The following is a 15,172-nucleotide window of genomic DNA, read 5'->3' on the forward strand; positions in this document are numbered from 1 at the left end:
TCACAAAAGATAAAATAAATTGTAGGATTCATTAGAGACTGGGGTGTTTCCAATGGAGGTCAAGTCCAAAATTTCACTCAATTGTTAAATCTATATTTACTTCTATGAACAATCTAAGAATTTGGGGTTTGTAATACAAGCAATTTCAAGACTTTTTTTATCAAGCAATATAAATTTTGGGAAAAAGGACCAACCCTTTTTTTTGGATTTTTTTAAACCAAATTTTGTAAATTTCACTTCACGTTGTTTAACCTTATCAATTGCAAAACTTTTTACTAATATGGCAACTTGTAAATGATTTCCAGCATTAATTTCACAAGTTATACTTCCACCAATACCAAAACTACCAACTAATTCATTTTTAAATGCTGGACCAATTCCACCCAAGAAATTACTAAAATCCAACCTTGCATTACCACCAGATCCAATATCCATTGACCAACCTTGTTTATAAGTTGCTCGATTCTGGGAATGATTGGGTATACAATTTTTAAACCTGGCCCATGTTTGAGATTGAGATACACTGATTGCATCTTCATATGATACTTCAATATATTTTGTGGATGATTTTGTCGTTTTTGAGAGTTGGTGAAATATATTATCGACAATTTGATCGTTGAAAATATATGAATTAGTTGAAATGACTTGAATCACTTTGTTGTTATCTAGTTCTGATATGTTAATATCCTGATATTTGTCGACTTGTATCATATTAGACTTGTAGGTCAATAATAACTCAGTGTTTATAGTGGTCGGTTTTACATATGGCAAAATGTCTAATCCCAAGGCAATCGTTATTATGCTAAATATGACTATTATCTTCATATAACTTGAATTAAAACTCACTCAATGCAATGCCGGTAACTTTTCAAGAAACACTACAATAAATTCAATGCTTTTATTAGTGGCATACCAAAAAAAAAAAAAAAAAAAAAAAAAAATAGCGATCCCGATTGCAAAGTACCCACAGCTACCCTCTATAAGTTAATTGCCGTAAATAATGGAAGCTATTCACTTTGAATTTTTTATTTCTAATTTTAATGTTTAATCCCAATTCCAATTTTTCATAGAATGCCTCTATTGATTCTTTATTCCTGCTTTTGGAACATATACGATTATAATTAAGATTCAAAATGTATAATCTGCAAGGTTCGTCATCATCTCGAATGATCTTGATATCGTCAATTGTGTTCTCTGCTAAATTCAACTCGTATAAATGTTTAAGACTTTTCAGTAGATAAAAGGAACCTGTTAGTGAATTGTTTGAAAGATCTAAAGATTTCATGAGTGGTGGGAGATTTAATTCTTCAGATATCTTTTCAATGGAACAACCACCAAATCTTAATTCAACAAGTTGAAAATCTTTATTATATATCTCGTTGAATAATGGCCAACTATTGGAAAGTTCATCAATTAAATTGAAACCCAAATTGAAATTCCTTAAACTATTTGGAGGAATCCATTGTCGAAGATTATCAATTCGGTTTGAATACAAATCTAAATCTTGCAAATTAACTAAATCTGTCCAATTCTTGTTGATATCGTTATATGAGGTCAAATCCTGAATTGCATTCCCACTCAAAGCTAACTCAACTAATGATTTGGGGAATTTGAAATAGAACAATGTCAGTAAATTGCAATGAGTCATATTCAATTTTTCTAAATTTTCAGAGAATTCCAAATAATTTTTAACTGTTTGAGGTGGTGAAAAATTGCAACCAACCATTTGCAAATATTTCATATTTTTCGGAAACAGATAAAAATCGTCATTATTATTCACCACCAAAGTCTTAAACCTATTGTATGATAAATCTAAAACCTCTATGGAATCAGGTAAGTTTATCAAACATGCAATATTAGTGATCCTGCTTGATTTTAACCTTAATGTTTTCAAGTTTTTTGGCCATTCGGTGATAGCAGCTATAGAAGCATTTGTTAACTCATTTCTGTCTAGTAACAAGTTAGTCAAGTTTTGTGGCCATCCAAATTCAAGATCACTTATTTCCGAAATTGGGTTTTCCGAAACGTCTAAAGTTGTTAAAGTAGAAGGTAAAGCTTTTAAACTAACCTCTGTGAGATTGTTATTAGTCAACATCAATGTCGTTAGATTGTTGCTACTAATTTGTGAATGAATGCTTTCAAGTTGTGATATATTGGCCAAATTAAAATATAGCTCCCTCGTGGAGACTGGAACTTCGACAGTTGTGATATCAACTTTTGATTCCCACGATAAATCCAATGATTCAAGTATACGAGGGAACTTTATTCCAGTCCAATTCACAATACCATGTTTCAAAAGTATAATATTATTCAAACTTGGATGATTAATTATGGAATTGTTGTTCTGCAAAAACAGAATGCATTTGGTTAAAGAAACTCCTGAAAAATGGATCTTTGTTAAATTATTGAATTGAAATAATAACTCGAGATTGGAAGGACTTATTTCCTTACTTTCTAATGCAATTTCAATAGATTCAATTTGAAGTAACCAAGACTTGAAACTAGTAAGTAAATCCTCAACAGCTTGCCAATCGCCACCACTCATGAGTAATATTTTCTTGGGAATAAATCGAAAAGAGTTTTCTTTGATAAATGTACTGATCTGATAATATCCTTTAAATGTTGTCAATTCCGATTTTTGAGCTGATATGTGATTCATATAGGGTCGTTTAGTTGGAGATATTAGAAATTGGAGGTCATTACGATTGTATAGAGTGCCAATAACGATATCTTGTACGATGGGAATTTTTATTAACCAGTCGATTACATATTCTAGGGACAATTTCTCTGTTATTAGTAAAATTATATCATCTGGTAATTTGGGGAAATATTCCAATAAAAAATCAGTCATATTCTTCTTTACCAGTGGGCTTTCTTATTAGAGTAAGAACAACTGCTAGTCTTTTTTTTTTTTTTTTTTTTTTTTTTTGAATGTGTTTTAACTTTTTTTGTTAGATTACGAGATGAAACCTAATTAGTAATCAACTAATATTGATTCTTGTGATTAATCCTAACAATGCTAATTTGTGTTTCTAAAAAGTGCTAAATAGAACAAATCTGATTAGATTTGATAAAAAGATGAAGACTATGTTGTTGTTATGTTTAATAGAGTTTTGAGTTTATTTTCACTCTTTTTTGGGTAAATTTTTGCATGCAAAAAGATTCATTCCTCAAGATTGTCATAAATTATGATTAATTAAAAAAGTCAGATACAAATAGAATTACCCCCACCCCTTACTTTATAATCAACAGTAATATGGAAGCACTTATTCTATTAAAATAGTAAAAGTAGGATGGATCATACAAGGCAGGTGATGGTCTCACAATCTATATAATCGCGGTAATAATGAAAAACCCCAACGGAAATAGAAGGAAAGATCTTTGATATGGGCTTAGGCGCGTTCCAACATTAGAATAAAATTAGTTATGATGATAAAGCGTGTGCGTGTATACTCTCACAAAGATCAATTGTTTCTCTTTTTTTTTTTTTCTTGTCCTTCTTCTTCTTGATTCCCAAATCCTTTTCCCACGGAAACTTATTTCATGGTATGTTTTTCTTTTTCTTTTTCTTTTTCTTTTTTTCAATTTCATTTCATTTCTTTCATTTCTTTCTTTCGATAATTTGAATTATTCTTATATGTCTTCCTCATCTACTCCTCAAGCGACTGGTTTGCAGATGAGTGATAGTATCAAATCATCGACAGATAGATTATTATACCGCAAAAATGATATTATCGGGGCCACATTAAGTTCGGATAACGGAATTTATTTATCCGGTCAATCTTTACAACACCTTCCAAAACATGAAGAATCAATTTTTGATACTTTGAGTGCTTGTTATAAATCCCCTGACAACACAATAGAATCAGATTTCATCCCATTTAAAAATATATTAAACGTGGAATCGATTACAGGCAGTATTGCCGATGAAGATGAAGTTACCAATTCCAATTTATTAGAGATTACTTATACTTTACCATTCCTGGATTTAAATCACGACTTGAAGCTTGAAAAAATAAAAATCGATATAGAAAGCGGTCCCGAAATCCCCCCTTCTCTTGCTGAATTTGTATTATTGCAATCATATGAAAAAAGCATTATCCGGCCTTCCATTTTGGTATTGATAAATCCTCACGGAGGTCAAGGAAATGCCAAAACTATTTATAAAGATAAAATTTTGCCTGTATTACAAGCCGCTCATGCTAACATTACGTATTTTGAAACAAAATATCACGGGCACGCTACAGAGATTGCACGAGAGTTGGATGTCAATGATTATGATATAATTGTTTGTTGTTCTGGAGATGGGATACCTCATGAAGTTATTAATGGCTTCTATCTTCGGCCAGATAAAGGTGTACTGGCATTCAACAAAATCGCTGTTACTCAATTACCTTGTGGGTCAGGGAATGCATTGAGTTTGAGTACACATGGTAGTAAAAATGCATCAGTTGCAACTCTTCATATGTTGAAAGCTCATAAGACAAAATTAGATTTGATGGCTATTACTCAAGGTACAGGAAGTGAAAAGATAACAAAATTATCTTTTTTAAGTCAATGTTATGGTATTATTGCTGATTCTGATATTGGAACCGAACATTTACGTTGGTTGGGTCCTATAAGATTTGAACTTGGAGTGATACAAAAAGTGTTTTCTGGGGCAAAATATCCATGTGATTTATTTGTGAAATACAAATACGATAACAATTCAGAAATCTTAAGTCATGTAAACGATTACTTGACCAATAATGATAATAAGAACGAGCTACCTATTATCACTGAAAAAGACTTACAAATAACGAGCCCAGATTTGGATCAGCCTGTGCCTAATGATTGGAAACGTATTCCTAATGAAATTTCCCACAATTTGAATATATTATATGTTGGCAAAATGCCATTCGTGTCTGCAGATACTCAATTTTTCCCAGCTGCGCTACCGAATGACGGTTCAATGGATATGATTGTCACCGATTCCAACAATTCTATATGGAAATTGACGTCGATATTGATGGCAGTGGAAAGTGGGAAACATATTGATGATGAAAAAGTGTACCATACAAAGGTTTTAAGTTATCGTTTGATACCAAATATCAAAGATGATAGTAAACACTATATATCCATTGATGGTGAAGATTTCCCATTTGAACCTTTCCAAGTTGAAATATTACCAGGAGTGTTGACAGGATTACTACAGGATGGGAACTTTGTGGAAACATCATTTACCAAATAGAACTAGAATTCCTATTATACATACATACACAATACATGGCTTTTTTTGCACGACGATACTCTCTTACCCTCTTAACACTTTGTAAATATTAGTTTTATTTTTTTTTTTTTTTTGCAACTAAATAGTTATATAATACTTATTGTACATTATTTTATAATTCTACTAGGTCTACTACCCATAACTACTTCCTCGTTGATGAAGTCCATCAAAAGATCGAATACATCCAGTAATTTTTTAATAAAAATGAGGTCATCTTGTTTTAATAATTTCCTCTGATAGAATTCCTTAATCAAAGCTCTAAAGAAAGCCAAGTTTTCTGCCGGTAAATATTGTAATTTCTCCATACTAGTCCAAATACGCATTAACAATGAATGCATACTATTATGATAAATTTCATTAGAATCTTTAGTTTGTTTAAGCACATTTAATAATGATAGATATCTATTTTCATAAACCTTATCGAGATAGCAATTAGCAGAACTATCAGTAAATAACCAATCATATAAGGAATCATAAGTTGTTGTCAGAACTCCCTTTAACGTTTCCATAGTGGATGCATCTTTAGCCAATAATTTCTCATTGATATCTTTTACCAATTTCAATTCCACCAACAAGGAATCAATGGTTTTTCCAGTTTCCAGCTCTAATGATTTCAATTTACTGGCATATTTAGATCTACTGGATGTTAATTGAGAAGATAATTTATCAATTTTATTTTCCTTTTCCTTGGTGAGTTTTTTCAAAGTGGTATTCTTTGTTTCCAATGATTTGTTTTCAGTAGTTAATTCACCAACTTTAATTTCAAGTTTTTGTAATTCAGCTATATTCTGTAATAATTTAAGATTTTCCAGTTTTTGTTTTTCTTCTCCTTCTTTAACTTGAAATACCTCTTGATTTAAAGCAAGAATCCGACTTTGTAATTCTTTAGTTTTTGCTGCACTTTCAATTTCATGACTACCAAGTTCCCGGTCCAACATTGTGACGGTTTTATATATATCATGGTTTTGTCTTTTAATCTCTTTATTTTCATTTACAACACGTTCCGCGTCAGCTTTTTGATTGTTCACAGTAATTATCAATGTTTCATTATCATTTTTCAACTGAGCATTGGTTTTCAATTCCAGAGAATATTTCAACTGCAAAGCTTTAATACCACTTATAATAACACACATAACCTCTTGCTCTGAATTATGAGCATCTGGATTTATTTTCAAACACTCACATATTGATCGTAATCCATTTTGAATTGTTGATTTAAAAACATCTGATTGGTTGCAAAAAACATTTCCATCACGAAATGAATCGTTACTCTTACTTTGATCGATAAAACGTACCACATTTATTGATTTTGCTGAAGCTATTGTTCCTGAATAAATGTTACTGGATGCAAAGCTGTCCAGTATACTTAGATTAGCTCTTCTTTCCATCTTGTCGACAATCTCTGGCCGCAACTCAGTGATGTTCTTTTTTAATTTGGGAATCCTATCAATTGTTTCTTCCATGGTGATATAATTGAACGATTATATTGATAACACAGTTGAGTCTGATGCTACTGCAAAATATTAAAAAAAAAAAAAAGATAAATGTAATGGTGAAACTGTTGTTTATTTGTAATAAAAAGTTTGAAGTGTTCTAGGGAACAGGAATTTCACAAATGCTAAGGAAGGATCAGTATCAAGAGCCTACAAAAAAAAAAAGAGACAGGACATACGTAATCACTGAACACAAACACAACCAACAAATTTGTGTAACGCATAACAAAATTTCTCAATAAATAAATAAATAAATAAATACTAATATAATTGTATAAACCAAAACAACTGACAGTTAACTAGATGACACTACATCGATTTAGGAAGAAATAAACAAACAACACTAAAAAACATAAATATAACGGGAAACAACTGTAGAAAATAAAACCCTGTTATTTTGTGGATTCGCTAGTATTTTCCAGCTTCTTTGTTAATCCTGACCCTTCCTTTTGTAATTTCAAAATCGTTTCCTCATCTAATTTGTCAAAAGTATAACCACCTTTACCATCAAATTTCAATAAATACTTATGGAAATGCCATAATGCAGTTCTATGAGCAACAGACAAAACAGTGATTCCCAATTCTTGAGCATGCTTGTACATAAATTGTTCCATATCAGGTGAGACAGCAGAAGTACACTCATCTAACACGGCAAATTTAGGTTTATGATAATACAATCTGGCCATAGCCAATCTTTGTTGAGCCCCAATGGACAATTCTTCACCCCAGCTTTTATCAGAATCCAATTGATCAAAATAGTCATCCAATTTCAAAACTTGCAAAATTTGTTTCAATTCATTATCAGTCTTTTTTTGTTGATCGAGTGCATGTGGATAGATAATTTGTTCTCTTAATGTGCCTTCAACAAGATATGCTCTTTGTGGCAAATAGAACATATTGTCAGTATGTGGAATAGTAATCACACCTTCTCTAACTGGCCATAATCCTCCAAGCATTCTAAATAATGAAGATTTTCCCGATCCATTTGGTCCAGCAATCAATAAATGATCACCTGACTTGATGGAAAAGTCCAAACTTTCAATTAACGTAACGTCAGCTGGAGTCATTAGTCTGACCTTATCAAAAGTAATCTCGTTGTTGTTATATTTTACATTGGCGGTAATTGTCTTTTTCTTGCGATCAACGTCATCTAACGTATCCAAGAAATCAGAAACTCTGCTTGCATGGCCAACTATTTGAAGCAAATATCTTCTAGAATATATTAAACGATCCAAAGAATCAGATGCACTTAACAACAACCTTCTATTTGTAATAAAGTTTCCTGCTGCATTCTTATCGTCAGATTCCCCAAAATATTTTCCAATAAAAATTGGAGCTGAACACAACACCAACCCTGCAGCACCCCAAAAGTATTTAACAATAAATGTTTGGGCAATTTCATGAATAGCTTTCTTCCAGTATTCACCTTTAGAGAATCGTTCTAAAGTGTAGTAACAGTAATCGATATAATCTAGTTCTCTGTAATGGCCTCTCAAAAATGCAATTTCCTCATTATTAGAAACAATTTTGGAATGTGCAGAACGTAACTGACCTTCAAGATTAGCTCTTTCTGCCGCCAATTTAGCAAATGGAGGTGAAAAGAAACGAATAATCATAGTTGAAAAATGAGCCAACAATCCCAAAGCCAAAGTTCCTTCTCCATTACCAACTCCACTTTTGCTCAATTGTCTAGCACATAATATCAAATCCAACGTTGGTTTCAATAATTGTCCTGGTAGACTAGCTAATGCATAACTCAAACGTGAAACATCAGTGGTGATTCTTTGATTTGGATCCTTGATTTTATTCCCAGATAAATGCATCAAAGAATAATAATTTGCATCTAAACTGTCAGGTAAATATTCTTCCATAATGTTTTGATTCAAATTAGTTCTGATTGTTTTGCTCAAATTTTGCTTTGTCCAATCCAACAACGCATTAGTAAAGGCTGCAGGAATACCAAGAAGCATCCAATAAGCCAAATATCTTCCAAATAATTTTAATCTTTTGGATACAAGAGCACCAACTAACTGACCATCTAATGTTGCAACTCTAATAGTCAACAATGCTCTTACAACCAACAAAACTAAATTGGCAAGTAAATAGAATATAGATTTATCAAGAAATGAAGGTAAAATAGCTCTTGCCAATCTATTGAATGAGTCCTTTGACAATCTATGGGATTTCTTTTTCAACTCTTTTTCATCTTGATTATCAACTTTGTTTGATGGTCTTGAAGATGACGATGTTCTGCCTGTATTTGTTGCACCGGCAAAAGCAGCAGTTAACAATATTATATAGGAAGTGTTCAATAGTAATGATCTATTGGACTTGTATACCTTTAACAATGATAGTGCCAACGAGTTCTTTTGTAGTTTTGAATTCTCTATCGACATGATTTCCCGGATTATGACTGTGTTGCTGGTTACTTCTCCATGCAAAAAGAGAGTTATGTGTCTATTTTTTTTTTATTGCTTGGTTTAAAATTATGATTTCGTTGAAAACTGAAAGGAAGTGGGGAAGGAGAGATAAAGTGTGAGTGGGCGAGAGAGACACATACATCATCCACAGGGGAAAAAAAAAAAAAGGTCGTGTATTATAATACCAACAGAGTACATAACTAATGCTATATTCCAAACCCTACTCTGTATGGAATCAACTGGGAGATAAGGGAAAGACTAATTGGCTTACTGGAAACTATAATTGATGATCCTGGTATATTAGATCAGCTTGTGAGAGTTTCTTCAAATATCTGTTTATCCTTCTCTATAATATCTTTCAATTCATTTATTCGTTTAAAATAAGCAGCATTTGCCAATTCCTCGGTATTATTCACTTCGTACTTCTTTAGTAGATTCTTGTATAATTCAACAAGTTGAGCATTGGTTTGAAGTTTAATAGCACTATCTTTGTTATTTATCGTGGCACTGTTTAAATGGTTAATCTTATGTTGCTTCCACTGAGTAATAATGTTTTGTATTTTATTTTCACTCAATGATGTTAACTTGTCGACATTGTTTATATTGTCGGAATGTAGTAGTTGAGCTAACAATAATACTTGTCTTGCAGAATAAAAGTCTGGATTAGTGTTTGTCATATTCAATTCTATCAATATCGCTAGCACAAATTGATAAATGGGGAGGGGGGCAAAGAGAGGTGCTGAATCTTATTATGTCTACTTAGAGGAATAAATCATAAGATGGAATTATTTTTTTTCATATTCCACCAAAAATAAAAGACGTGCGCGTCGTCGTCCGGGTCTAGTTTCTCATTATGGTCTGTTCCTGGGGAGAGAGAGAGTAAGGAAAATATGCACATTCCAAATCTGTAACGATTTTTGATTTCAGATATCAAACTATTTCATTTCATTTTTTGTAGCAAAAAAGTCGCCAACACTACCACAACCCCTTTAAAGCTATTCTAACTATACTAACTTGCTAGTGAAAGAAGTCTTTGCTTCTTGACTATCTATTTCAGGACGTCCCTCTCTAGACACTTTTGACATTACGTTTATTGCAAATTATATCAAAACATCTTGCATCACATAAATTGAATACTCATAGGAATTAACGAAATCATGAATCATGAAAACATAGCACTATTTGAAAGTGAGTTTTCTCAAATTCACCTTAATCATCGTAACAATCTTGACAAAAAAATATCTCCAACTCGAAGAAAGAAAATATTATATCCGCAACATCTATATCCAATGGTAAGGAATGATACAGGGGGTAGGCAAATTTCAAAAGAGTTATCTCCAGCTCCTATGACTGATTTGAATTCAAGCAAACCTGACATGTCGAGAACTCCAGTTACACCAAACAGAATAACAAGTACACCTAATAGCGACACCCAAAATAAACCAACCAATCTAACCAGCTCAAAAAATCCATTCCGGTCAAACAGAACAATGAGTTATCCAGTTCCAGATAAAATTTCCAAAAAAACCGATGGCCAGTTTTCATTTATGAGAGAGACATCGTCATCATTACAAAAGAAACAAGTATTGACTCCTATTAACGATAAACGTACCACCAATGGCAAATCTCCATCAATGGGTCTGTCCTCAACAAAGAAACGCTTAGAATATTCTAGGCAATTGTCACAACGATCCAAGAGACACATCTCTAACAGTGGGATCAATAAATCAAATCATGATGCAAGCGATTTTGAAAGCGTACAAGCTGGTAAATACAAGCTGAGTCTGGAATCATCACCCGATGAATATTACCAACTAAACACTGATGATATTGTAATTGACGAATCACCCTCCAAACCAAGAAGACATGTCACCCAACCTCTACCGAAGACAGATAACGTATTTACTAGATTATATCCGAAATCATTGAAACAACCGACAGCAAAACTGCCAGCACCAAAACAGAATAAAGAAACACAACTTCTGAAAGCTATGCATCGACTGAAAATAGATTCTGTTTCACAATTACATCAATCTTTGTACATAAAGAATCCTCAACTATTCCAAGAAGATACATTGGAAGAACAAACTGAGACACCTTACGATATCCAAGAATCTGATTTGGATGGTCTCAATATGTATGAAAAAGGTGAAATTGCAAGGAAAAAAGAGATTTATTATATACCAAAACGACCGCTTCGACAAATAACTGTGAATTCACAGGAAAACAATTTTGGATTTGATGATAACAAGGGCAATTATATTATTATTCCGCAAGATCATATTAATTATCGCTATGAGATTGTATCTGTTCTTGGGACGGGATCATTTGGAAATGTTGTTATGGCAAAAGACCATAAAACACACCATCTAGTAGCAGTTAAAATTGTCAACAATCACGTAAATTGGTCCTTGCAACAATCTATCAACGAAATAAAGCTCCTCAAAAACCTTCAGGACAAACAAAAGACTTTAGAGAATTCAAATATAATTTCTATATTAGATAACTTCAATTTTCGAAGCCATATGTGTATTATTACAGAACTTTTGTCAATCAACTTGTATTCAATGTTAGAGTTGACTAATTTTCAAGGATTCGGTTATGATTTACTGCAGTACATAACCCGACAAATACTTACAGGATTACAATTTATACATGATTCCAATATTATTCATTGTGATATCAAACCAGAAAACATCATGATTAAACTACCACCATCTCCTAAACACAACTGGTTTATAGTCAAAATAATTGATTTTGGATCATCGTGTTTTGTCAATGATACCAGTTTTACATACATTCAATCAAGATACTATCGAGCTCCTGAAGTATTACTTGGCACAAGTTACGACCAAAAGATAGATATATGGTCACTAGGATGTCTTGTCGTTGAATTGTTCACAGGTGTACCATTATTACCAGGAAAAAACGAATATGATCAACTTGGATTAATAGTGGAGTTGTTTGGAATTCCCAAAACACAAACAATACTAAAATTGAGGAATAAATTAACCAAAAAGACAAATCAAGTACTGATTGCATCAAATGCTACAGTAGTAGTTCCCTTACCATCTATACTGGATAAGAGTTTGAAAAGGACTTTAATTTATAAAGTGTTTGATCATAATGGGAAAATAAACCTTTCGGCTTTATCACAGTATTACAACGACACAAATGTCACATCAGTGAATAAATCTTTTAAAATCAGTTCAAAAACTTTAGAGGGACAAATTGGACTTCATAGATTTAATTTGAAACCTGAAGAGAAAGAAAGATTTTTGCAATTTTTATTTTATATATTTGTGTGGGATCCTAGTGAAAGAAAAACAACACATGATCTATTAAATACCCCCTTTTTAGAGTAACGACAAACGACAATCTAATACCAATGGCCTCCTTTTTTTTTTTTGTTGGCACTTCATTTATATATGTTGTATAAATTTTCTCATTTCTGATATATATCATTAATACACATTTATGGATGTCCATGGTTTGACCCTGGCCAAGCAGAAATTCTTTCAGGTAATGGAGTTGTACTCTTGCTGCTTGCACCACTGCTGCTAACATCATATTCTGTAATCTCTTCAAATTTATTTTCGCTTGATTCAAGTAACGCATTGACCTTTGTTCTTAATTGATGCTTTTCCACATGATCATCTGATAACCCATCAACAAATACTTGAATTTGATGAAGCTTTTCACTCAAGACATCTTGTAAATTCTTTATCAATCTGTTACCAAAACTAGAATCAATTGGCAAATTCATATAAATTTTCCGTTGTAAAATTCGAACCACCTTTAAGTTATTGAGCAAATTATCATAGTAGTCTATTTCATTCATTTGTATAGTTTGGTTGTTGGATCTTTTGGGAGGATTAATCAATAATAATGAAGCATAATACAACATAATATGTATATGCACAGGCACATACTTTAAGTTGTCCAAAATATCTTTATCATTGATTACTAAATTCAAAACTGTCTGTGCTGCATTCAATGCAATATTAGCATTTATCACGGCTTCATCTGGAGAAACCAATTCCTTATTCGAGATAAATTCGTTTTCGTCAAACTCGTCTTCAGAAGACTCTTCTGAATCATAATTCGGTTGTTGCTTTTTGACAGTAGTCAAAGTATTGTTAGATCCATTGCCAGTTGAATAATGAGTTAAGGATGTGTCCAATTTTGGAAATTGACCATTATTGGGATCAAGAGTTATCTTTCTCACAGCACTAGAGTTTATGTGCATTTTGGCGAAATTATAATAAATCAATGTTGATTTCGTAGACCAAATAGCTCCAAAACTTTCTGGTGATAATAAAACAGTCCAAGAAACCATCCAGCGATCTAACTCTAAATTTGATTTCGACGGTATTCCAAATGATGCTGGTGCTAATAAATCCCATGCTGTCCCTTTAAATGCCTCATTAATTGCTTGATTATATTCAACTTGTGAAACCAATCTCATATCCGTTAGTCTTTGTTTTGCCATCAATTTAGATATCTCTTTATCTGTCAAAGATCTGGAACCTGTTTTATTTTTGTCCTGTAACAATTCTTTTGATTTCAGTTCCGATAACTTGTTACTCTTGTGTCCTAATAATAAGTCTTTACTGTGTTTCAATGAATACTCTTGTGGGTTCAAAAGTGGCTGTCTATTAAAAGTCAAGCTTTGTTGTCCATCCAACACATATAACAAATACCATAATTTCAATTTATCTTTGCTCTTCTGGTTTGGTTGGTTTAACCCGTATTCTTTAGCTAATTGCAACGCAAGCCCAGTAAACATCTGCGAATCACTCAACCAAAAGCTACACAAAATCAAGGCAACAATTGTGTTGAAGCCATCTTGTTCATTGCGAGGCTTGTTGAGTATTATGGAGCCACATAAGTTATGGAGGTAGACTTGTAACTGCTTTGATTTAGATGATAGTTTCGGATGATGTATCGATGCAATTGTACTTATTGCACATACTAATATGGGACAACTATCCCATATTTCATCTACATCAAACTTTGAAATTTCAAATCCGAATAATTGTTGGGAAATGTTGGCATCAAAAAAATGGAATAGCTCGTGGGCATCTTTTTTAGTCAAAAAGCCATCACGAAAATCTTGGGAGGGTTCTGATTGAAATTTACGTTTTTTGGTGCTTTCCTGGCTAGTCTCCGATATCTCTGGTTTTCTTTTTTGAGATTCATTTGAATCAGCAATCATTTTAGTATTTGATTCAATTCGATGTGTATCAGGATATCGAGAACCATTTCCATTAGTTAAATAACCTGATGGATAAGTTTCTTGCCTTTCAGAAATACTATACTGCTGTTGCTGCTGCTGCTGCTGCTGCTGTTGCAAAAACTGCATTTGGCTATTCATTACAAATTGTTGATTGACTTTTAGCATCTCTACTAAGTTATCAATTTTTGAGTCAAATCCAGATAATCGTTGTTCGATTTGCGACTTCCAAGCTGAATCAGAAGCATTTGATAGATTTGGTGTCACTGCCTGATTGTTGTAAATTTGGGAATTTATGGGACTGTGAGCCGGTATTAATGCAGGAATAGGAGTATGTAAATTTGAGTTTCTCAAATGTGACGGCAAAGGACCAGAATTATTTAGGGAAGGTGTGAAAGTAGATGGTGCATTTAGCACCGGTGTTGCAGATGGTAGTCTTGTTGGATGATTATTTGAATCTATGGACGGTAGTTTCAACGAAGGTAGTTTTGGCACGAACTGACATGTAGCAGCTTGTCCTGTCTTTATACATCTTTCACAGGGTAACGAACTCGTATAAACACATTTTACCTTTGATCTTTTACAGTTACAACAAGGTTTAGTTCGTTTCTCCTTCTTTTCCTCCTTTGGTGGCATTCTAACACCGTTCTAGTAGTTAATCAAAACTGTCTGTTATTTCCGTTATAGAAAAGTTATGTGAAATGGTAGTCGCTCTGAAACATGATTATCAATGGTTTGTTGATTTCGTTTCTTT

At 32.8% G+C, this 15,172-nt stretch overlaps 8 protein-coding genes across 8 annotated transcripts; 2 read left to right on the forward strand and 6 right to left on the reverse strand. All coding sequences in view use genetic code 12, as the record gives it.

The window, feature by feature from the left end:
* Window positions 1-102: 102 nt before the first annotated feature.
* On the reverse strand, window positions 103-825 carry CD36_11290 (conserved hypothetical protein; the record flags this gene model as incomplete). The annotated part of the gene is made up of 1 exon (XM_002417725.1): window positions 103-825. The coding sequence occupies one exon, from the start codon at window positions 823-825 to the stop codon at window positions 103-105; it is 723 nt and encodes a 240-aa protein (XP_002417770.1).
* A 145-nt stretch (window positions 826-970) lies between these two features.
* Window positions 971-2,851, reverse strand: CD36_11300 (conserved hypothetical protein; the record flags this gene model as incomplete). The annotated part of the gene is made up of 1 exon (XM_002417726.1): window positions 971-2,851. One exon carries the CDS (start codon window positions 2,849-2,851, stop codon window positions 971-973), a length of 1,881 nt encoding a protein of 626 aa, XP_002417771.1.
* Window positions 2,852-3,637: 786 nt separating this feature from the next.
* CD36_11310 (sphingoid long-chain base kinase, putative) lies at window positions 3,638-5,230 on the forward strand (the record flags this gene model as incomplete). Its single annotated transcript, XM_002417727.1, has 1 exon — window positions 3,638-5,230. The coding sequence occupies one exon, from the start codon at window positions 3,638-3,640 to the stop codon at window positions 5,228-5,230; it is 1,593 nt and encodes a 530-aa protein (XP_002417772.1).
* A 146-nt stretch (window positions 5,231-5,376) lies between these two features.
* CD36_11320 (conserved hypothetical protein) lies at window positions 5,377-6,732 on the reverse strand (the record flags this gene model as incomplete). Its single annotated transcript, XM_002417728.1, has 1 exon — window positions 5,377-6,732. The coding sequence occupies one exon, from the start codon at window positions 6,730-6,732 to the stop codon at window positions 5,377-5,379; it is 1,356 nt and encodes a 451-aa protein (XP_002417773.1).
* Window positions 6,733-7,154: 422 nt separating this feature from the next.
* Window positions 7,155-9,158, reverse strand: CD36_11330 (peroxisomal ABC transporter subunit, putative; the record flags this gene model as incomplete). Its single annotated transcript, XM_002417729.1, has 1 exon — window positions 7,155-9,158. One exon carries the CDS (start codon window positions 9,156-9,158, stop codon window positions 7,155-7,157), a length of 2,004 nt encoding a protein of 667 aa, XP_002417774.1.
* A 329-nt stretch (window positions 9,159-9,487) lies between these two features.
* Window positions 9,488-9,859, reverse strand: CD36_11340 (conserved hypothetical protein; the record flags this gene model as incomplete). Its single annotated transcript, XM_002417730.1, has 1 exon — window positions 9,488-9,859. One exon carries the CDS (start codon window positions 9,857-9,859, stop codon window positions 9,488-9,490), a length of 372 nt encoding a protein of 123 aa, XP_002417775.1.
* A 480-nt stretch (window positions 9,860-10,339) lies between these two features.
* On the forward strand, window positions 10,340-12,547 carry CD36_11350 (protein kinase, putative; the record flags this gene model as incomplete). Its single annotated transcript, XM_002417731.1, has 1 exon — window positions 10,340-12,547. One exon carries the CDS (start codon window positions 10,340-10,342, stop codon window positions 12,545-12,547), a length of 2,208 nt encoding a protein of 735 aa, XP_002417776.1.
* A 110-nt stretch (window positions 12,548-12,657) lies between these two features.
* Window positions 12,658-15,054, reverse strand: CD36_11360 (zinc cluster transcription factor, putative; the record flags this gene model as incomplete). The annotated part of the gene is made up of 1 exon (XM_002417732.1): window positions 12,658-15,054. One exon carries the CDS (start codon window positions 15,052-15,054, stop codon window positions 12,658-12,660), a length of 2,397 nt encoding a protein of 798 aa, XP_002417777.1.
* Window positions 15,055-15,172: the final 118 nt, after the last annotated feature.

Source organism: Candida dubliniensis, chromosome 1, assembly GCF_000026945.1.
Source record: "Candida dubliniensis CD36 chromosome 1, complete sequence".
Taxonomy (NCBI): Eukaryota; Fungi; Ascomycota; class Pichiomycetes; order Serinales; family Debaryomycetaceae; genus Candida; species Candida dubliniensis.